The 24,138-nt window shown below is 42.7% G+C and overlaps 2 protein-coding genes across 7 annotated transcripts in view; one reads left to right on the top strand and one right to left on the bottom strand.

Annotated features, from left to right (window-relative positions):
* Positions 1-24,138, top strand: part of MTUS1 (microtubule associated scaffold protein 1) — a 126,281-nt gene that overhangs the window by 99,730 nt on the left and 2,413 nt on the right. Inside the window, 6 exon segments of the mRNA XM_073798595.1 lie at positions 356-422; positions 16,254-16,468; positions 17,919-18,024; positions 19,453-19,526; positions 19,681-19,776; positions 22,498-22,614. Coding sequence (XP_073654696.1) covers positions 356-422; positions 16,254-16,468; positions 17,919-18,024; positions 19,453-19,526; positions 19,681-19,776; positions 22,498-22,614 — 675 coding nt within the window.
* The window catches only part of PDGFRL (platelet derived growth factor receptor like), a 59,273-nt gene continuing 51,835 nt past the window's right edge, over positions 16,701-24,138 (bottom strand). For all 6 annotated transcript variants that reach the window (XM_073798601.1, XM_073798600.1, XM_073798599.1 and 3 more), the window contains one exon: positions 16,701-21,200. The gene's annotated coding sequence lies outside the window, so the exon portion shown is untranslated. The remainder of the gene's footprint in view (positions 21,201-24,138) is intronic.

Here is a 24,138-nt window from a genome sequence, read left to right on the forward strand (position 1 = left end):
TAGGCCTTTTATTGCCCTTGGAGGAGGAGAATGCATTATGTCTTAAGTATGCCTTAGCTGAAAGGTTCTGGGATCAGCAGTGAAGCATGGCTCAAAGTAAATATTTTTAAACGGGCCATTCAGTGCCTCAAATGAATGTTTCACGAGGACCTGAGAAAATACAGATTTTTGAAATGTGAATTTCCTTAACAACTAAGGGACATCTGTGTTTTTTAACAACACAAACTGTTAGCCTAAATGATTCATATCTTGGCTTCTCAGTTCTGAGTCTCATTTTCCTGGTGATAACAAATGTGTGCTTTACTGAAAGGGACCCTCTTGAAAACATGAGTAACTTGATGTGTGTTTTCCACAGCGGGAGGAAGCATTGAAACAACACAAAACCCTATCTCAAGAACTTGTTAACCTCCGGGGAGAGCTAGGTAAGAGCTTTTTTTTTTTTTTTTTCCTTCTTCCAAGTTTTTCGGGGGGAGGGGAAAATTATCCCAGTTGGTTTTCCTGTCTGCGTGGTGTCTCCTGGAGCTGCCTCGTGGCAGTGTCAGCCACTCACTCCAGTATCTGTGCAAACACTGACCATCGACGTTTCTGTTGAATCTTGGCAGTTTGACCTCAAGTTCATGGAATTCTGGGCACTGATCTGACTAAGCCTAGCAGAGTTTCTGATGACCAAAACATTTCTTTTCCTGGAGAGAGGGACGGAATGCTTTTTGTAAGTGTGTGGATTACAGTTAGATAATTCCGTCAGGTTTTTTTCTTTCTGGAACCATCTTTCACATGAAAGAGTGGTGAGGAAATTCCCTCTCCAGTAGCAGTAATGATATTGCGCTTCCTTGGGTGCCCTGTGAGTAGCGGGTATAGCATTAGAAGGCACACTCTGTGCTATTCTTCCAGCTGGACTGGCAGTGAGAAGGACCCAGCTCCACAGGAAGCCAGGTGTCTCTCCTGCCTGTGGCACTCACCCCCCAGGGCTGCTCTTTCCAGGCCGAACTCTCTTCTAGTTCTTGTCTTTCCTGGAAGAGCCCTGGGTTCGTGCAGCAGAGACAGTGCTGCCTTTCCTGCCTCAGCCTGCGTGTTAGAGCGAGCTGACTGCCTCGGGAGCCCCATGCACTGTAGGCACCACGGCCCTAGACAGTCAGCTTCCTGCTGTAGCTTCAGCCAGGTCTGGAGCAGTTCATTGAAAGGCTGCCTTCCTTGCCCTTTGCGGTTTTCTGTGTGTGCTGAAAGCGTGTGTAGGTACGTGTATAAATAATGCAAAGGCCACAGCCAGAGTTGAAAATTATGTTCGTCTAGTTCCAGGAGAAACTGCTCGTTTTTCTTTGGACAACACCAGAGTTGAAATACTGTCAATATAATTTGCTGGACTTGAACCCTCTTAAGTCCCCCTCCCCTACCATGCCCGGGCAAAGATCAAGTAGCCATGAACGTGGGGTGAAGACTTCCGTCTATATTCCTCTTCTCTCTTCACCCCCCGAGGCAGGGCAATGCCAGACTCCTGACTCGCCCGAATACCTCGTCCTGGGCATCATTTTCTCCTGATCTTAGGAAGGACTCTTTTGGGAAGAGTAATTGTGAGACAGATGGAACTTCAGGACCCCAAAGACTTGAGAGTTCTAGGAAAACAGTTCAAGGAAACCACAGATAAGAAACAGCCTGGCTCCCAGGGACATTTAAGGCTCTCTGCCAGGTTACTGAACGTGACTGGTGTCCTTTTGATTACCCGGATGACCAACTTAACTTGCTTTTGTCTGCACCTTAAGTAATGTAATGGATATAGGGTTAGCAGATCAGAAGAGAGGTCTTTTTGTGTGTGTTTCAGGGTTCGCTCTAACCCGGTAGAGGTGGAGAGGAGCCTCGCTGGGGCTTCACGTTTCAGCCTCCCCCCAAGACGAGGCAGATGCGCCAAGGGAACACTGTTCTCATTCAGGCAGTTTGAATGGGGGAATCCTCTTTCCACCTTTCAGTGGATAGCGCGATTCAGTGACCTCAATGGGACCCAGGGACTCATTACCTCCCGTTAGTTACTTAGCCCGACAGGAAATAGCTGTAGCCATTTGCACCCACTCTCACCTTCCCTGTGATAAGGAGCCGGTGCCCCGGTGTGGCTTTACTGCTGCTCTTGGAGTGTCAGGATGCAGTGTTTGGCCCGTCCATATCATCCGGTCACCCAAGGCTACGCTCTCAGGAAGTGTGGCGTTACTGCCGGTGAATCAGATTGAATTGTTCACATAACAGCGTGGAGCATTTGGGGGAAGATTTTTGGTTCCATGAGGGGAAGGGAGAGAAGCCTTCTTCTGATGGAACAGTCCAGGAAGAATGTTCTCAAAGCTGCCGGTTTGATTGATTGAGCTGCAATAGGAATAAGTTCACACCACAAAGTTTACAGCTCAGTTTTCAAATGTGAGGCAGTGGTACAAAGCTGTTAGACTGTGTGGTCATACTGTCCAGGTTCAGATCTTTGGTAGCTGGGTGACCTCGGGCAGGGGAGACGGAGCACACGCCTTCTGTCCCAACTTCATTCTTTGTAAAATGGCGGTAGTGTCTGCCTCAAGGGTGGCCACGAGAATTACATGAGGTAACTTGTTGCAAAGCGTCTACCACCAAGTATTAACTGCTATCAAATAGTAGTTGTTAAGATGCATGCGGTTGACAGATGTGTAGTAACGGCATTTGCTATTTTGCGAGGGCAGAGACTCTGCTGCAGAAAGGAATAGTAATTCGACTAAATATTATTAGAAATGCCTCAGGACAGGTTATTTTTGCTCTTCACGTACAAATGGAAAGGTGAGATGTGATGGCTCCCTTCCTGATATGTTAGAGGCGCTTGGGGTGTGGAGTCCACCGTCTGGTTTTTGTGCTTCTAACCGTCCACTCCTGGTTAGAAGTTACCTGGCTTTTTTGAGCACAGTTTCCTCACTGGTGATAGGAAGTTAACATGCATTTTGCTGGCTTTTTTTGGAGTTTGAGTCAGGTGGTAGTACATGTGAAGTGACTGGCATAGCGACTGGTCCATCACAGGCAACTCAAGAAAAGAGAGCCACCACCATCAATGCCATCAAAGTACCCACCTTTCCCCTCTGACATAATGGGGCATCGTTGGTGTCGCTTTCCCACTGAGTAGTTTTTCTTTACCTCCTCTATGAAAATTGAGGCAAGGTTCCCAAACTGCTAAGAGCTGCAAAGAATAAAGGACAACTCATAAGTGCAGGGGCCCTGAAACCCAAGTAAAGTCTGCACTTTCGATCTTCAGACCTCACTGCCTCCGATGATCTCCTCCCCTGACTGACTTGCCCACTGTGGTCTCACTTGTGCTCCCAGGTTAACCCAGCTTATTACCTCCAGCACAGCCTGTGTGTATCTGCATCTGAGCCTGCTTTGTGGAACAACATAACATTTGCTTCTGCAAAAAAACTCTTTGAAAACCCCCTCACAGTCTCCTCAGAACCAAAGCGTGCGGCTCCCTTTGCTCCAGAGAGCCCTTCATATTTTGCATTTGTGTATATACTATATCTTGTGTTTTCCTATTGTCTTCAGACAGTAAACTCTTTTTATTGGAGGGGGGCGGTCTTTGTTGCTGCGCACGGGCCTTCGCTAATTGCGACGAGCAGGGGCTACTCTTCGTTGCGGTGCGCGGGCTTCTCATTGCGGTGGCTTCTCTGGTTGCGGAACACAGGCTCTAGGCACACAGGCTTCAGTAGCTGTGGCACGTGGGCTCAGTAGTTGTGGCTCACAGGCTCTAGAGTGCAGGCTCAGTAGTTGTGGCTCACGGGCTTAGTTGCTCCACGGCATGTGGGATCTCCCGGACCAGGGCTCGAAACCGTGTCCCCTGCATTGGCAGGCGGATTCTTAACCACTGCAACACCAGAGAAGTCCCCAGACAGTAAACTCTTTAATTGCAGAGATCCATTCCTGCTTCCTATGAAGATATATATATATGCTTTCCGTTTTCATGGGTAATTAATAAACATTTATGGGCGTTTTAGGTTTTAAAGTTTCTTTTCTCTCTTTTTTTGGCTGCACCACGTGGCTTGTGGGATCTTAGTTCCCCCACCAGGAATCGAACCTGGGGCCCTGGCAGTGAAAGCATGGGGTCCTAACCACTGGGCCGCCAAGGAATTCCCTAAAGTTTCTTTTTGTTTAGGAACAATGTGTGAAAATTGACGAAAATTGTGGAGTGAGGGGTAGATAGCCCATAGCTCCATATTTTGGCATATTCCTTTGTTTATATGAATATATACCACTTTGCACTCTTTTATTATTATTATTATTAAGGTATAATTTACATGCAGCGGGATGCTTATTGTTGCATCAGTTTGACAAACACACACACTCATGTAACCCACACCTTTAGATTACGTTTCCAGTAGACCCTCTTCCCCTAGAAGCAAACACTGACCTTATTTTTATCACTCGAGGTTAGTTTTGTCCATTCTGCAATAGAGTTTCATGTAAATGGAAACACAAGAAATTCTCTTTGTGTCTGGCTTCTTTCACGCCTAATGTTTTTGAGAACCTTCCATGTTATCGTAGATACTCTGATGTTTAAACTTATGTCGAGCACTTTCCCATTTTGCCTCTTGGTCTTCATACGCTCGTGGTTAATGATCACGGTAATGCCTTTTGAGTGGATGTAGCATAATTTCACTTACCCCTTCAATAATGTCATCATAAGGCTTTCATTGTCGGCTGTTTTTCTTACCCATTCCCATGGTTTCAACTACAGCCTATAGGGTGATGACTCAGATTTCTCTTTCTAGTCCCCTCCTTCCCCAAGCTGTAAATACTTTTTTCCCAGTGAAGAGCTGCCTCTAGATGAACCAGTCCAGTGTAATCAGACCTTCCTGACTCCCCAGCCCCTTGCTTCCGGAATACTCTGCAGTGTCTCCTCATTCAGACCTATGCCTCAAAGTCTGTTCATCACCTTCTACACTGGATTATTATTCACTTACCACCCAGGCTGCCAGCTAAGGTCATAACCCTCTTCCTCCATCCTCCGCATGATACCAGGCTGTGCCCTAAATGTCGCCCAGATCCATCTCTCTTCAGCATTCTGGCTGCTTCTGTCCTAATTTAAGTCCTGTAATTTCTCACCTGCAGTATATCCCAGTGGTCACCTTGCCCCCAGGCCTGCTTCTCTCTTCTCCAAGTGCTACCAGGACTATACTTGTAATATATCTCATGTGTGTCCTCTACTGGACATCTTTAACAAACATAATTGGCTCCATTTTGGCTTTGGGAAGAAGTCCAAGCATACTGAAGTCACCGTGTATGATGTGTCTGTAACCTTCCGGTGTAGCTTCATGGTGTCTGACCCTCGTTCTCCTCTCTGCATACCTCCTTTTCCCTCCCAAGGTCCCAGGCAGAGGCTCATTCGTGCCTCGTTTGTGCCTCCTCTCTGTTTGAAAGGCTCTCTCCTCTTCCCACTATCTTTCTATTTTTGCCTCTCAAACTCCTTCTTCTTCTCATTACTTATTTTTAAAGTCTTAACTAAAATACCTTGTCTTCAATTCAGTTTCATTCAAATCCTTCAGACAAGTGAACTGCACCTTCTACTATACCCTTCAAGTACCTTGCTCTTATAGGTATTTGTTTATAGACCTCTTTTCACAGCGCAGAGCTGTGAGCACTTCAAGGGCAAGGCCAGTACGTCCTTCATCTTTGTAGCTCTACCAGCTAGTACCTTGGGCCTGGCAGTTAGCACTTCTGATGCTTAGTACTTCAGAGAATGAATGAATGATTTTACTGCTGAGGATGGTAGCTAGGGAAAGTTGGTTTTATCCTTATAATATGCTTATACTTGATGGTTTCTGTACACAGATATTTTCCTATAAACTGTTAAAACTAAGTAATAAAGTAAGATGAGCTATAGTTCTCTTGAAGACATTTTACATGATGCCTGACAATCCCAGTTAATCAGGTCATTTTGAAAATGTCAGCCCTCAAAATAAATTACAGTTCAACTTAATGTTCTACATAATCCACAGCAAACATTTTACCTCTGAGATATGGAATAAATGTGTCATTCTGATTCTTATGGTCATGTTGGTGTAATGGAGCGCCATAATTATGATCTTTTAGGGTTCCTACTGTATTTTTGTATTGATCTTAATCATTGCAATCACATTTTTTCATCTAAATTAATGAAGAAAAAGGTAGTTTGTATTTCACAATTATTTTCTAGCCATCAGAATTAATAGCTAACTCACATCTTTCTATACATTTGTCCTGATTGTTCCTGTGTCATGATACAAATGAGATTTTAACCCTTTATCCACTAAAAATTCCTGGAATTCCATAATAATGGTTCAGAAGACTAGTCAATTTTGCCCTCTGTATGTAAAGATGGTGGGTACGGCAGCAACATTTATTGAGTGCCTACTCTTTCCTAACATCAGTGTTCATCTCTAAGTCTACTGGTCTGCATTGTATAGGAAGGGAGGGAGGGACGGAGGGAAGAATTGAGGCTTAAACGTTAATGTAACTTTCTTAAGGTCAATAGGCCAGAAAAGCAAAGCACCTGGATAAAAACCTAGGCTGGCTAGACCACCAAACTCCCGTTAATTACAAAGAAAGAAACCATGGTGAAACTGTTGGAAAGATGGGGAAATCATTTGATATAAACACTAGTTTGCATTGATAACTACTTTGGGGATCTTTTTATTCAAGTCAAGAGTTCAAGAAGTATTAGATTAAAATATCTTGTTATTATGTACTAGGAAAAAGTGACTTGGCTCTGCCTAAAGCAGTGTACACACTGTCTAATCAACACTTGACTGTGTCTGTGAACTAACCTCCCTTCACACCTTTATGGAATGTGTTAATTCTTTCACTAGTTTTGTGTATAGTTATGGTTTAACAAGGTTGTATATTTAGAGTAATTTTAAAACTCTTTACAGTTAAGCCACTTTTGAGTTGCAGAATTCCAGAAGTGATTTTTGAAGTGGGCTTTAATGAAAAATCTATTAATATGTAATGAAAACCAACCGTATGCCAAAACAATTCTTTATCTCACTGAGTTGATTGAAGAGGGAGTTGATTCCGTCTTAAACTTGGCTCGTTCTTTTTCTATCCTTGTCTGTCTCTTCTAAATTTAGACTTTGGCTGGCTGTCTCTATAAGTGAAAGGTTGGGTTCTTTCACCTGTACAGATGCACAATATTACCAAGCGTGTCTGTTCTTTTTGCTCCGGATGCACAGGCTCAGCGGCCATGGCTCATGGGCGCAGCCGGTCCGCAACATGTGGGATCTTCCCTGACCGGGGCACGAACCTGGGTCCCCTGCATCGGCAAGTGGACTCTCAACCACTGCGCCACCAGGGAAGCCCAAGCGTGTCTATTCCGAAAGCCTATTGAGTCTTCTTCCTTGTCCTGGTCTTTTCCCTCACTTGTCCTTGTCCAGTTTTGATATGTTCAGTTTTTCCTGATTTAACGTAATTTGTCGGTGGTTTTCAAACTTCACTGTGTAATAAAATAGGCCAGATTAAAACTGCAGATTCCCGGTTCTGACTCGGGTGGCTTGGGATGGAGGAGTCCACTTGTAATGATCATCCAGGTGACTCTGATGCAGGTGCTCCCTGGGCACACTAGCTGTCCAGAATGTTGTTCACTTAATGTAAAAAATGTATGTATGTAAGACTTAAGTGAGCAGAGTAAGAGAATAATACCAAATAGCTCTAACTGAACTGAATCCATTCTTGTACATAGGCTTCCAAATCATATGCATACCAGTAACTTTGGGGTTTTTTTGTTGTTGTTTTGTTTTGTTTTAATTCTAGGTGGCTTTTTAAAATTAATTAATTTGGTTGCATCAGGTCTTAGTTGTGGCTCTAGGGCTCCTTAGTTGTGGCTCACCGGCTCCTTAGTTGCAGCTCGCCGGCTCCTTAGTTGTGGCATGCAAACTCTTGCGGCATGCATGTGGGATCTAGTTCCTGGATGGATCAAACCGGGGCCCCCTACATTGGGAGCACGGAGTCTTATCCACTGCACCACCAAGGAAGTCTCTGCCTACCGGTAACTTTGACCTGCCCTTTTGAACCTTGCCCCCTAAACATGAATCATCAGGGAGGAGACACAGAATAGTATCAGACTCACCTGTTCATTAATATTAAATTTATTCTCTTGATTGAAATGTGATTTCCTTAAAGTGTTAACTTACTTTCCTCAGGCCTGAAGCTTAGAACATTTATGCCGGTTATTCAGCCAGGCTTTTGACTCAGATCCACTTTCCAGCCTAAGTGTTTTGATTGGTCCATGGAACGTTTGCTGTTGTGACTATGAGAGCATCTGTTTTGCAGCATGTTGTTGGCCAGTGACTAAGCTGAAAAACAGCAAAGCCTTTGCAGACTTTTATTGGCAGGGAGAACCCGGGGCTCTGTGGAGGCCCAGCTGGCACCTCTGTACTAAGATCTGTGACTGGGCCAGACCGTCATCCCGCATGTGAATAAGATTTCATCAGGACTAATCAGTGTAGGGAGAAAAAAGATTGTTTTTTTACCTGCCTTACTTTGCAGTCTCTCTAGCTTGCACAAGATAATTAAGCCCTGTTATTCTGAGGTGTCCATTGTATGAATGCGTGAACTTCTCTCTTAATGCATCTCAAGTTGAGAAAACAGCCGCTTGGATCAGGTTGTTCCGTGTTCTGTGCTATAGAACCTGCACTGAGAAGGGCTGAGCGGATTGAGTTCTAGACCCGGTTCTGCCACGTCCGTTCCCCCTACAGTCTAGGAAAGTGAGATTTAAGATAATACCTATGTTATAAACTCAAGACATGACTATGTTCTATTACATGGAATAATAAATATGAGAGCACTTTTAAAGTATGAACTGAGCTTTAAAGGGAAGGTGGTATTATTTATGGGAGAATGGATTTGACGTGGCGGGAGGTTTGTGAAAGTAAATTCCCAGTAAGATGTGATTAGTGGAATCACACTTTTGAAATCAGTTCTTGTCAATTCATATAATGCCCAAGAGCAATCTGAAAGCTATTTGTAGCTAATTTCAAAATTCAGAAAGAGACCTTTGTCTCTCTCACGTGTCTGCCAAATTTCTTGGTCTTGTGAAAAAGCAGTACCTTTGGGGAGCAAAACCTGGGGCTTTTATGAGTAGATGATCATTCCACAGACAGTCTGTGAAGACTCACTCTACAAAATAGAGCACTCTTTCACTTTATCCTCACCAAACTGTAAGGTTAGCAGAGCAGGTGATATTTAGTCCTACCTGGCGTATCAGGAAACTGATCTGCAGAGTTGGAAATGCTTGTTGTTGATAGTCTAGGTCCCTGCCCTTCTGTTGTTCTTTGGGTACCAGCCTCTCCACAAAGTAGCATTTTACTTTTTAAAAAGGGCTTCTTGGTTACTTTGTTCAGGTGTATTATTTCCAATTTGAAGCAGATTAGACCCCAGTTTAAGAGAGTAACCAACACGGTCACTTGCCCTGGAAGTGTGTCATGAGCAGATTTCCCTTCAGAGAATAATACTATGAAACAATCGTGCTACTATGATAGAAGGTTATGTCGCCATTTATGGTTCTGGGGCTGGGGTACAGGAGAAGTAACGTAAGATAGATATTTGTTTCCCCTTCCTTTTATACACAGGTGGCAGAGTATTATACATGCTGTTCTGCACCTTGTTTTCTGCTTAGCATTTCTTAAAGATCAGTACACAGAGATCTTCCTCAATATGTTTTTAAACAGCTATAAAATTATTTTTTGGAAACGATTCCATTATATAGATATACCATAATTAATTTAACCAGTTTCTTCACGGTGGACATTCGGTTGTTTGTAATGTTTTGCTCTTACAAAATATGCTCTAGTGAATAGCTTCGTATGTCCCTCATTTTATATGTGTGGGAGTATGTCCCACACATATATTCTTAATGGCGGAATTCCTGGGTCAGAGGAGTATGCAGAGAAAATGTCAGACAAACCCAAATTGAGGGACATTCTGTAAAATGCCTGACTTCAAAATTGACAAGATGATGAAAAGCAAGGAAAGACACATTCACAGATTAGAGAAGATGAGGGAAATGTGATGAGTAAATGCAGGTCGCTATCTTGGGTTGGAGCCTAGAACAGAAAGAAAGGACAAAGCTTGGAGTTTAGTTAATAATAATGTGCCAGTAAAATTATTTCTTAGTTTCGACAAATGTCCTGTCATAATATATGATATCAGCATTAGGGGAAACTGGGAGAGAGGTATCCGGGAACTATTCTATCCTTATGAGTTTTATGAAAATCTAAAATTATTCCTAAAAAGTTTATTCTTAAAAAAGCGGGGGGGACATTAGTAGAAAAACTGGTGAAATTGGAATAAAGTCTGTAGTAGAGCTAGTAGTATTGCTTCAACGTTAAAATCTTCGTATTGAAAAATGTCCTGGCTTTACATAAGATGGTAACATCTGGGGAACCTAGGTGAAGGGTATACGGGAGCTCTTGGTACTGTCTCTTTGTACCTTTTCTATCAATCTAATAAAATTATTCCACAATTATAAGTTGTTTTTTTTAAAAAAGCATGTCTGCCCTGAGAAGTGTGTGCTGTTAAAGGAGTGGAGGGGTGCCCAGAAATAAAAGCAGGTGAGGTGGCCGGAGAGAGAGACTGAGAGAGACCAAAAGGAGGCAGGAGAGGCTGGACCAGACACCCACCTCATTGCCCTCCTGGATGGTGCGGAGAAGGGAACCGTGCTCAAGGAAGGGCTGGCACTCACAGCAGGCCTGCTGGAAGTGTCTAGGGAGAGCGTGGGTGTACAGCTGGGGAATGAAGTCATCTTGCTTTCCTGTTTGTCTCTCCTTTCGGTCACGAACTCTTGTACGGCATCGTGAAACTTTGCATGAGCTTCTGAGGGACCTTACCTCCCTAGTTTTCTTTTTCTTTTTTCTCTTCCATATTTTATGTCTAATTTAGATAAAATTACCTAAAAGTTGGAGAAATTCTATTGCATATAATGCCAAGAACAGTAGTATTAGAAAGTGAAGCTTTGGGGTGGATGTGTACCCTGTCCTCGTGTGTGTGTGTGTGTTTACCTTCTTTGAATACTAGACGAGCAGTGCATCTTTGTAACTGTCACACTGTGTCATGGACACCCCTCACCGCCAAGCATGTCTTTGAGGACTCTTCAGACACATTTGAATCGGTGGACTTTGACAAAGCTAGCAATAATAGCAGTAACATTTGTTGCATACTTAACTCTGGTCAGGCACCGGCCAAGCGCTTCACATATATTTTATTTAATCCTGCAGTGGAAGGCACTAATATTAGTGCCACTTTAAAAATAAGGAAGTTCAGGCTTAGAAAGCTTAAGTCATTTGCTCAAATCACATAGCAGGTAAGTGGTGTGGCTGAGATTTGAACCTAAGTGTTTAGCTCTATTCTGTTAAGACATTTATTTATGTTCCTGAGAATTAAAGTATTTCTAGTTGTCTCATGACGAAAACTGCTACTCAGATATAAAAATTAAGAAAGCCGTGTATCATTTCAAAAGAACACTAACAATTTAGGGCCATGGTTGTATAATGTTTTTCATTGTAAATAACACATTTATCAGTCACCAAAGGGAAATTGGTCTCCATGAGATGGAAATAATAAAAATCTGACCCTTCCTCTTAGGAAAGGCCACCAGGACCAATGAGGTAATGGCTGTACTTCACTCCTGGGGAAAACTCCTAAAGGACCCAGGACGAAGCCAGTTCTCTTCTCAAGGTTATATTTGATTCAGGCATTGGACCTTCTGTAGATGTCATCCAAATAATCGAAAAGGAAAAATTTCAAGCATTTCACCACTTGTGAAATATTTTTTCCTTGCTTAGTTATCCATGTTTTAAACTGTCAGGGGAGTGTCTCTCTGTTTTTCCTGTTCTGTCCTTGGCCTCGAATTCTTCTAAGGCATGGTTCATCTCAGGTTGAAATGTCAACTTCCAGCTTATAATGTGGCCTTATGTTTTAGGGCTGATCTTTTTTTTTTTTTTTTTTTTTTTTGCGGTACACGGGCCTCTCACTGTGGTGGCCTCTCCCGCTGCGGAGCCCAGGCTCCGGACGCGCAGGCTCAGCGGCCATGGCTCACAGGCCCAGCCGCCCCGCGGCATGTGGGATCTTCCCGGACCAGGGCACGAACCCGCGTCCCCTGCATCGGCAGGCGGACTCTCAACCACTGCGCCACCAGGGAAGCCCAGGGCTGATCTTGTAAATGAGTTGGTTTCTTTCTTTCGCTTCTTAATTCTGAAAACTCTGTTTCTCATTTTAATTAATAGATTGCTGGAGAGGCTTCTGCATTTTCCCAATATGGGCACAAAAAGGATAATCCTTCAATTTTCCTGCAGGCAGTGGTCTCTTTGGTGTGCTTTATCACAGACGTGCTTTTAAAAATTGTCTAACAGAATGATTAAAACAGTAAGGACAAAAGGACTACTTTGTAGTCTGTGGATTTTGCATCCGTGCACTAACTTCATGCAAACAGTATCGCCTAACACTGTGCGAAAACTCCTTGCTTAGTCCGAATTCTGAAGGATTCATGTTTGATTTTGGCTGTCTTGGGTGTTTGATTAATTGACTGAGAGTGAGTGGAATTCTGGAGAATAAGCAAGGAAGAGACAAAACTGAGAACAGGAGTAAGAGCCCAGCTGCATAGAAATCGCTCCTAAATTGAAATAAGTACACGGAAAAGTCCAGGACTGAAGCCCCAGGCTGGCGTCCCCGACTCCCGACGAGTGTGTCCAGCCATCAGGGGTCCTGAGAACCCTTGATACAGCGTTGACATGTGTGTCCTTTAGAAAAGTATTTCACGAGTCTTTATGCCAGATAAGTGCTTCCCCAGGAGCCCAGGCCCGTTAACTCAAAGTAGAGCCATTTGTGTGAGGGATCACTTCAGCCCAGCTGTTCCTGCACAGCTGCAGGCTGATGTCACCACCTGGGGCCGGGCCTGCCTTGGGACTGTTGTCCTAACAGCAGTAACCACCGCTCCCCCGTCCGACCCATTTTTTTTTCCCTGTACCCTTCCTTCCCTCCTGTCCTCCCTTTACCTCTCTGCACAGTGGCCAACAAAATCAAACACTAGTTAAGCGTCTTTTTAAAAAAAAAAAAAAAAAAGAGGAAACACCCTGTCCAGCCGCCAGTGTGAGTGAGAGGACTTCCATCTATCCTTTTTGATTTTAAAGTTATACAGTTACACATTCAGACTGACAGTCTTTGATTACAAGCAGATGTGTTGGAATCCGGCAGGTGTAGCATACTGCTAACTTCTACACGGAAGCTCTTCTAGTTTTTGGTTCACTTAGACATTTTATCTCAGATATGAGCCTTCAGATGAGCTAGAATTTTTTGTTGTTTTGTTTTTTACTTTGCTGTCATCTGAAATCCTGAGGCAATTAAGTCAGAAGGCTGTGTGAAATCAAGATTTCTCTGCCTAGAAAAGCTATTTTGATGCCTTTATTGACTGTTCACAAATAGTTTTCTACTGCCTTCTTTTGTATAGAGCTGCAACATGGAATTCACACAAGGAGGCTTGTGGCCCTATCATTTTATTTGTATTATTTTGGAAAGGCAGTGGAAGCGAATACGTTTACCTCTTTGGCTAACATTTGCCTTCGTGCATCACTTTTTCCTCCTTTGATAAACACGTAGTGATATGAGGAGCATATTCTGTAGCAATCAGCATGGCCATCATCTTTTAATAAATTCTTTTAAGGAAAAAAATCACTTCCCAAACAGAGTCCCAGAGGCCTGAGTTGTTGGTGATGTTGATGATCTCTGTAATCTGGCCTGCACCTGCCTTGTTGAGTCTTCTCTCCATCTTTTCTGCCTTGGGAATGTTCTAGCTCCCAAGGTGCACTGCGCAGGCTCCCCATTGCTCATCGTGGAATACAGTTTTTACCCTCGATATCAGGGTAGTAGTTCTTGCTTTGTTTTTGCCTTTACTGTTAGTTCAGTAAACATTTGTGGGTTTATTTGAATTTTAAGGGTGCTCTTTAGCAGATACTATGCTTGTCATTATTTCAATATGACTTATTTTACTTCTGAAGGAATACTGATATGGGACAAGTAGGGGCTGGTATTTCTACTGCCATGTGGCATATTCCCAAGAAAACAAGTCTACATCATTGCCCGAAATCCATCCCGAGAGCCAGCCAATTTCCCACTACTTAGGTCAGAATAATCATTGATCTAAACTATCCTCTTCTCCTCCCTAAAACAACCTTCTTCCTTCCACTACTCCACAAATACATATTCCTTACCAAAAGAGACATAAGGATTACTTTATAATAAACAGACTTACCAGCACCCATTTTGCATGAATCCATGGGCACTCTGGGGTGTTAAGAACATGCATCCTCCTTACAGAGTAGCACTCCTTTCCCCATATCTAACATAAGTACAGGAAGGCTGCAAAAGTCCAAAGTCAGGCTTCCCAAGAAATGATAGAACTCTTTCAGGATTTTTAAAAAATTTTTATGGCATATAGTTGATTTACAATGTTGTGTTAGTTTCCGGTGTACAGCAAAGTGAATCAGTTATATATATACATATATCCACTCTTCTTTAGATTCTTTTCCCATGTAGGCCATTCCAGAGTATTGAGTAGAGTCCCCTGTGCTGTACAGCAGGTTCTTATTAGTTACCTATTTTATATATCGTAGTGTGTGTATGTCAGCCCCAATCTCCCAATTTATCCCTCCCCCACCATCCCCTGATAACCATAGATTTGTTTTCTACATCTGTGACTCTACTTCTATTTTGTAAGTTCATTTGTACCCATTTTTTTTTACATTCCACATATAAGCGATATCATATGATATTTATCTTTCTGTGTCTGACTTACTTCACTATGACAATCTCTAGGTCCATCCATGTTGCTGCAGATGGCATTATGTCATCCTTTTTTATTGCTGAGTAATATTCCATTGTATATAATGTACCACATCTTCTTTATCCATTCATCTGTCGATGGACACTTAGGTTGCTTCCATGACCTGGCTATTGTAAATAGTGCTGCAATGAACATTGGGGTGCATGTATCTTTTTGAATGGTGGTTTTCTCCAGGTATATGCCCAGGAGTGGGATTACTGGGTCATATGGTAGTTCTATATTTAGGTTTTTTTTTTAAAATTAATTTATTGTATTTTTGGCTGCCTTGGGTCTTCATTGCTGCGCACGGGCTTTCTTTAGTTGCTGTGAGTGGGGGCTACTCTTTGTTGCGCTTCGCGTGCTTCTCATTGCGGTGGCTTCTCGTTGCAGAGCCTGGGCTCTAGGCACATGGGCTTCAGTAGTTGCAGCACACAGGCTCAGTAGTTGTGGCTCACGGGCTTAGTTGCTCCAAGGCATGTGGGATCTTCCCAGACCAGGGGTCAAACCCGTGTCCCCTGCATTGGCAGGCAGATTCTTAACCACTGCGCCACCAGGGAAGTCCCCTTCTGCCTATTTTTTGATTGGGTTATTTGGGTACTTTTGATATTGAGCTGCATGAGCTGTTTGTATATTTTAGAGATTAATCCCTTGTCGGTTGCTTCATTTGCATATATATTCTCCCATTTCTTTCAGGATTGATTATAGTCTGTGTGGGTATGTGTTTATGTGCAAGCTCTGCAAGGTATTGTTAGTACTTCTGGTTTTGGTAGTGGTAGTGAAGAGTTAGGATGCTCTGATTTTATGTTTATCAAATTACTTTGCCTTTTAAAAATGTTAACCTTTCAGTATATTTACATTGTATTGTAGCTTCTCAATGTATTTTTCCTAAAGTTTTTATGTTCTGGTGATTTGTGTTCAGTATATTCTAGTATTTTGTTTTTATTACTATATTTTTGAAGTAATGAGTTTAAATTGGCTCCAACTGCATACAAGCTTAACGTCTATTTATTGCTTCTCTCTGGTCTTACCTGCTCCTTCTACATCTCGGCTGCCTCCTCTAGTGGCTGGCCCGCCTTAGAGACGCCTCGGCCAATCAGAGCCTCCTCTCGTTACAGCCCCTGCACTGATTGGTCACCATGTGAAAGGGTGCTCTTCACTTGGGAACCTGGCTCTGCTCAAGGACTTCTCTTACTGCTTGATAGACAGTTGGCTTTTTGCTGCCAGAGACCATTTCCTCTCATTCCCTTTTATCGTTCATTTCTATACTATTATGTTTGAAAATCTGGTCCTGAGAGATTCGAGTACTCTGAGAGCCCTTTGTTTATGCTTCCAGAGTCATCACATCTGTGTGTGAATGTTATGAATTGAGGACATTTAGCAGGTTAAGTGTCATTTTCCCTTTTCTTTTTCCATCTCTTTTCAGTCACTGCTTCAACCACCTGTGAGAAGTTAGAAAAAGCCAGGAATGAGTTGCAAATAGCTTATGAAGGATTTGTCCAGAAGCTAAACCAGCAGCACCAGACTGATCTAACAGAGCTGGAGAATCGGCTTAAAGAATTTTACACCGGGGAGTGTGAAAAGCTTCAGAATATCTACATCGAAGAAGCAGAGAAGTACAAAACTCAGTTACAGGAGCAGGTCTGTGCTTTTAGAACCTGTGCATGTGCTTGGCCGTGGCTATTAATTTGAATTATGACTGTTGTTTGATGATGGCCTTGCTTTGATGACCTTCTCTTTGTTGGACATCCCTTGATGAACTTCTTTAAATTTTAAATAAATGAAAAGTTTTTTAAATTAAATTTTTTATGATCAAAGCAATGTACATATGTTGAGCGAAAGAGCAGAAGAAAAAAAGATAAAATTTAAAACAACCCTTTAAAAAATTTTTTTAATTGAAGTATAGCTGTACAAGATTATATGTTACAGGTGTACAATATAGTGATTCACAATTTTTAAAGATTATAACTATTTATAGTTATTATAAACTATTGGCTGTGCTCCCCAGGTTGTGCAATATCCTTCTAGCTTGTTTTATACCTAATAGTTCGTACCTCTTACTCCTCTACCCCTATCTTGCCCCTCCCCCTTCCCTCTCCACACGGGTAACCACTAGTTTGTTCTCTATATCTGTGAGTCTGCTTCTTTTTTGTTATGTTCACTAGTTTGTTGTATTTTTTAAATTCCACGTATAAGTGATATCATACAGTATTTGTCTTTCTCTGTCTTATTTCACTTAGCATCATGGCTCTCCATTTTGCTGCAAATGGAAAATGTCATTCTTTTTTATGGCTGAGTAGTGGTCCATATATATATATATATATATATATATATACACACACACACACACGCACACATACCTATATATGTGTGTGTGTATATATAGAGAGTGTATCACATCTTCTTTATCCATTCATCCGTTGATGGACATTTAGGTTGTTTCCATATGTTGACAATTATAAATAATGCTGTGAACATTGGGGTGCATGTATCTTTTCAAATTAGTGTTTTTGTTTCTTTTTGGATATATTTAAAAAAATAAAACATCCCTTTATCCTACTACCTAGAAATAATCCCTTTGCAAACATTCTGGTGCTGCTAAAACATTGGCTTGCATTTCTTCTTCTTTTTTAAAATGGCTCTTGTTTAATAACTCGTATTTTTCCCTTAATGGTATATCCTAAACCTCTCTTTAATTTCCTTGTTCCCATTTAAAATCAGTTTTTCATTTAGCTGATATTTACACAGTGCCAACTATATGCCAGGCATGTGCTAGGGACCGAGAATATAGAGGCCAACATGACAGCTGTAGAGCTTACATGGTCCTGTCACCATGGAAGGTATCCTCGTTCCGTATGGTGGACTCAGCCCTTTCCATCCATGAACCCTGGAGAGCTGCGTGTTGTGTTCCTGAGGCACGGTGGACTGGAGCATAGGGACTGGCAAACCCCAGTTGGGTGGTTCTTTACTTGTGTCTGGTAGACCTTAGACTTGAATGCAAGCTCATGTGTCAGATTTCCTAATGCTGCTGCTTATTATTCACCTTAGGACTTTTTATTGATAAACTGTTGTTTTGTTTTTTTTCTTATAGTTTGACAACTTAAGTGCTGCCCATGAAACCTCAAAGTTGGAAATTGAAGCAAGCCACTCAGAGAAAATAGACTTGCTAAAGAAGGCCTATGAAGCCTCCCTTTCAGGCAAGGATGCTTTTTCTATTGAAATAGAATAAGAGCTAGTGGAACAGCGTGATATGTTTTAAAACGGAAATGATTCAAAACTTGCCCCTCTAGAGAATACCCTGTGGTATTCCGTTTGGAGTGTTTTTTGGTTTCTTTTTGCACTGTTCATTGTGAGGAGATCCCCTTTCCCCTAAGGATGCAAATAATAGTTTGTTATAAATGCCAGCCTTTTAGGAAATATAGTTTTGGGGGTTTTTTTTAATTTATTTTTTGGCTTTGTTGGGTCTTCATGGCTGCTGGGCCTTCTCTGGTTGCGGCGAGCAGGGGCTACTCTTTGTTGCAGTGTGCGGGCTTTTCCCTGCGGTGGCCTCTCTTGTTGCGGGGCACGGGCTCTAGCTGCATGGGCTCAGTAGTTGTGGCACGCGGGCCCAGTAGTTGTGGCTCGCGGGCTCTAGAGCGCAGGCTCAGTAGTTGTGGTGCACTGGCTCAGTTGCTCCGTAGCATGTGGGATCTTCCCGGACCAGGGCTTGAACCCGTGTCCCCTGCATTGGCAGGCAGATTCTTAACCATTGCGCCGTCAGGGAAGTCCCCCTTTTAGGAACTAGAATGAACTTTTAAGGAACTTCAAGGCCCTTTTGGTAATAGTTGTGCTTGACCACTCCAGATCCTGGGAAGGTGAAAGTGTCAGTTTATATCCTGACCATGGTGAAGGGTCCATGCCAGGCACTTCACACCAGCACTGCTGTGAAATGTAGATGGCATTTGTTGAATAAAAAGATGTGTTTTATTACTTCATCGTGATTGGAAGGGTTGAAATTAAAGGAAAAGAATAAGAAGCCATTTTTTACAGAAGATAAGTGCCCATGTAGCTGAAGTCGTTACACCGAACCCATTGCATCTACAGAGAAACATATGGACACGTGGTGAGAACTGACCCTGTGAACTTTGTCAGGGGCCTTCTCATCAGAAGAACAGACTTGTTGTGTGAGGTCAGAGATGAGAACATGTAAAAGTGACTGGCCCAGGGTAGATGTTGGGTAAACATTGTTTTTCTTCCTTCCTGCTGGAGATGGGTTTAATTTGAGACTTCTGTTTGGTTCGTGAAGGGCAACTGGAACAGAGCACAGGGCCTCCTGACCAGGAGTCTGAAGGCCAGTGTTTGACCGCCCCCATCCCCATTGCCCCCAGGCGTGCTCTTTGTTCCCTGAGGTCTTTTGGCCTCTCTGGGCCTCTGTGTTCTCATTCATAAAATGGGAATTCTCTGCCCTACTCACCTCATGGGCTAATTTGAGAACAAGTCGTTTAATTTCTACAACAGTGCCGTACAAATATAAAGTAATGTAGGCGCAGCGCCTCACAATCAACTGTTGCATCCATGTGCTATAGTGACTGTAGAATACAGTGATCTCGTAGGATGTTATTGACTCAAAAAAATATCACTTCCAGAGATCAAGAAAAGCCATGAAATGGAAAAGAAATCACTTGAGGATTTGCTTTACGAGAAGCAGGAGTCACTAGAGGTAGGTAAATCTCAACCACCACCACCGCTCCTGCCCACCTTCCCATCATCATTCTTGACGCTTGTATGGTTTGGGTACGTTTCTGTGCACATTTGCAGTGTTTCTGGTGCCCGCTTGTTTACTTACGTTCCACATTTCACTGTTTGTGTTTTAGAAACAAATCAGTGGTTTGAAGAGTGAAAATGACACTTTAAATGAAAAGTTGAAATCAGAAGAACAAAAAAGAATATCAAGAGAGAAAGCAAATTTAGTAAGTTGCATATGCTCCCCCATCACTAATGAATTTTTCTTCTGCTTAGCTGTCTTTTAGAGTCAGTTAAGTGTTCAGCAGCTAGAGAAACAGTATGGGTTTGGAATCTTTTTCATATCTTGCAGTATGATTTTTAAACTGTATAAAGTGGCTGCTTTGGTTACTGGTGTCTTTTTAATTCTAAAAACTGACATAACAGCTGAAATCCAATATATTGCAAGTGATCTAAGCTAATACCTATAGGAAGACAGGAAAACTATCAATTAGGGTCAGGGTTTTATGTAAAGACTTCATTTTTTAATTAACTTGCTATATTGTGATATAATTTACATACCACAATATTCACCCTTCTAAAATATACAATTCAGCAGTTCACAAGTTGGTCACCAGGATCTAATTACAGAACACTTTTATCACCCGCCCCCAAAAGACACCCTGTACCCTTCAGCAGTCATTCCCCATTTCCCCCCCAAACTCCCTAGCCCTACGGGATCACCAGTCTCCTTTCTGTTTCTATCCATGTACCTGTTCTAGAGATTTCATTGACGTGAAATTGTGCTATATGCAGCTTTTTGTGTCAGCTTCTTTCCCTCAGCTCATGTTCTCAAGGTTCGTGCATATTGTAGCAGGTACAGACATTTCATTCCTTTTTATGGCTGAACAATATTTCATTGTATGGATAATCCTCACTTTTTAAAAAAGTTATTTATTTACGGATGGCTGTGTTGGGTCTTAGTTGCTGTGCGCGGGCTTTCTCTAGTTGCGGCGAGCGGGGGCTACTCTTCCTTGCCTTGCGCGGCCTTCTCATTGCGGTGGCGTCTCTTATTGCGGAGCATGGGCTCTAGGTGCACAGGCTTCAGTAGTTGTGGCATGCGGGCTCAGTAGTTGTGGGCTAAGTGCACGGGCTTAGTTGCTCCGTGGCATGTGGGATCTTCCTGGACCAGGTATCGAACCCGTGTCCCCAGCATTGGAAGGCGGATTCTTAACCACTGCACCATCAGGGAAGTCCAGTCCTCACTTTTGAAAACTACAAATTTCTCTGGTAAACTCAACTTTTCTCTTGCAGCTTGTATCCCCCCAACATTTTTGCGGGGGGCGGGTGCTGCTTCTGTCTTTTCATTCCATGTATTTGTGTCTGGGGCTGCAGAAGCAGAGCTTTTGTGCCACTTAAGACCTGTCGCAACTCTCGAAGTACCTGGGTCCCTCAGTGAGCTCTTCTGCTGATATGTCATTGAAAGACCCTCTAGACATTTGAATGCAAGTGGATGAGATCCTATTCAATGAAATTTCAAAGCTATTTATTCTGGAAGATTCTTAGAAAAATTCGATTGCAAAAGAAAGCTGTAGACTTCACACGCAGGGTGTAAATCTTATGAGTGGTTCAGGGAACGCTTTTAAAGAGCTTCCTGATCCTGCAGCAGTTCCTGAAAAAGTTCAGAAGGGAAACAGGTTGAGGAAAGCAGGACTGTCTCATGCCTTACCCCGCCTAAGCCTGCCCAGGGTGTGGGAAAAGAGCGTGTATGAGAGTGAGGGAGAAAGGGCCAGGTGGCAGAGAAGTAGGAAAGGTGCAGTGGGAACGAGGCTGCATGCACTCTGACTTTAAAAACCAGCAACATGGGATTTGCTCTCTTTATGGTTTAAAAAAATCATGTGTAAAAGGATAACAGTATATGAAATGTAGGAAGTTTCTGGAAGGGTCCTGGAGTTGAGGATCGGGGGTTGGTCCCCACCCCAGCACTTTTGGGCCCTGAGCAGGTAGGTCACTTGAGCTGTGCAATTCTGTCTCCTTCTGCGAAGTGAGGGGTTTAAGTGATCCCCAAGGGCACCTTCCCTGATTCTCCCTAAGGGTTGCTGCAGAGCATTAACCACTGTCCAGGAGGATAGGTTTGATGATCGACACCACTGACTCTTGTCTGAGAAATTCCCTCGCTGAACACCAGATCAATAGATTTTGTGCCTTTAACTTGTGTCGTGCATTTTGGAAGGTTCACTTGAATTTCAATAATTAAAGCAAGGAGTTGGGGAATCCACCCTGGTCTCGTGCTCTCAGAGGATGATCTCTCCTTACATAGTGTTTATCTTGCATAGAATTTTGCATAGAATTTTCGCAGTGCACGTGCTCTATGCCACGTAGGTGTTCGGGTGTCACAAAATGATGGGGTGTTAATCCTGCTCTAGAAGTATGGCCAGGCTAACCTAGTCCCCTCATAGCGAACGTCCAAAAGACTCAGCACGTGATTGCCATTCCTCGTTTTTCAGAGAGCCCAATAAACACGCTGCCTGTTCATTCCTCATGAGCTACTGACTTTGGATAGAGAGAACTATTGTTCCCTTTCTCCCCCCAAACACCTGGCCAGGACTGGGAATTGCGTACTCTCTAGCCAGAGTTCTGTTTTGTGTTGTAAGCTGTGGTTTTTCTCTTGCTTCCAGTAAAATATTTGGTGCTACCAATGTTTTTTCCATGTTAAGTTACTGATACGTGAGGGAAGTGTTTGTTTTAAATGTGAAATGTTTTATTTCATTCTTAAGACCAAAGACTTTGAAGTTAAAGATGTCTTAACCCTTCTTTTCACCTTTCTTTGAAACTGCCGTAAGAAGGTTGATGTCTCTTGCTACTTGTTTAATTTCTAAATCTAATCAAATGTCTTTATATTAAGAGTTTGAACCATGTGATTGTGTTAAATGACCAGTCACAGCCATATCCTGCCGTGTGTTTTCCAGAAAAACCCTCAGATCATGTATCTGGAGCAAGAGTTAGAAAGCCTGAAAGCTGTTTTAGACATCAAGAATGAGAAGTTGCACCAACAGGACATCAAGTTAATGAAAATGGAGAAACTGGTACATTTCATTCAGAACCTTAAACGGGGTAATACCTGAGGCACAGGAACTGGCCTCTGAACTAGACCTGTGGAATTGTCTTAATTAATTGCTATTTAAAGATAGGAGAGGTAGAAGAGGTTAAATCTTCTTTTCCATGTCAGCTTAAGGCTTATTCATTGCTACCTTCTAGAACATTTTTTTCAAGGAACGTATAAAAGGTAGCATTCAGTGTTTGGAAAAATGACAACTCGCGAGTGTCTCCTGTTTCAGTGGTCTGGGAATATCCACCTGCATAAGAAGAATTTTTAAATAATGTAAAAGCTATCCTTTAATACACTACCACCTCTGGGTGGGTTTCTTTTGCTCAAAACTGTTGAGTACATAAATTAATTCCATCAGAGCAATTGAATCTTGCTATCTAAATTCATCTTGCTTCATGTGAATTAGACTGTGATAAAAGAATTGCCCTTTTATAAAATTAATCTGGTTGTACAAGTAGCCAGCACTATGCAAAATATGAATAAAGTTTAGTTTACGGCCTTTAGGGCAGAACGGACGTTAGCATGTGACGAGTCCATCCAGGACTGCGTGTGTGAGCAGTGAGCCCAGTGCCGTGTGAGCCCTGGTCCAGCCCTGGAACACGACTGCCAAGAGCCAGGAGTCTAGCCAAGCCTGCAGGGTTTGCCGCGGCAGCATAGGTGTTCCCAGCCAGTGCTGTACTTTGTACACCACTTTTGACTGTGCCAGGCCCCTCGCACTGCTTTGTCCCTTCTCCCCCTAATTATGGGCAACTCAGTGTTGAGTAAGTACCTCAATTCAAACCCAAACCAGCCCTGGACAGTAGGGAGCATGGAAGTCACTCATCATTAGTTTGTTTGTTTGGTTTTCTTCTAGAGACTATTACCTATCAAGGGAGGTAAGAGCTAAGCCCCCAGGTGGATAGATGGGCACTTTGAATGACCAGGAAGTTTTGTTTTTGTAAAGGAAGGAAAGAACTCATGGTCTATTAATGGGCCCAACCTAGTATATACACCAGTTCCTGCCAAAGGTCATCCTGTTGTATCAGGTCTCATGACTGCCAATGTGGCCATCAACAGTGACTCAGGTAATCCTGTTAATGATTGGTTGCCCTATATGCCATGCACACATCAAAACTCTTCAAACCATCATGTGCAGTAAGAACAGGCTCTGCTGTAAAATTACTCATAGGTCTTGATCTTTGCTGATCCACAAGTATTTCTGTCCCTTGCCACGCCCAAGAGATTAGTCAGCATGGCATGGTGTATATGCAGAAGAAGGGGTTAATCCAAGGACAGACAGGTAAACCCACTGTTACCTTGTTTATTTGTAAGCTCCAGGCCTTTATTGAAAATAAGCCACTTAGAAAGCAAGGAGGCTTTCTCAGTGTAAAAACTAGCTCTGCTGATAATTAGCTCTAAGAGTGAAATTCCAGGGCTAGTTTCCTCTCCAGTAAAATGAGGAATTGGATGAGATTAATATTTTAAGGCTAATTCCTACCCACAGTCTTTAATTCCAGATTTT

This window comes from Tursiops truncatus, chromosome 21 (genome assembly GCF_011762595.2).
Source record: "Tursiops truncatus isolate mTurTru1 chromosome 21, mTurTru1.mat.Y, whole genome shotgun sequence".
NCBI classification, from domain to species: Eukaryota; Metazoa; Chordata; class Mammalia; order Artiodactyla; family Delphinidae; genus Tursiops; species Tursiops truncatus.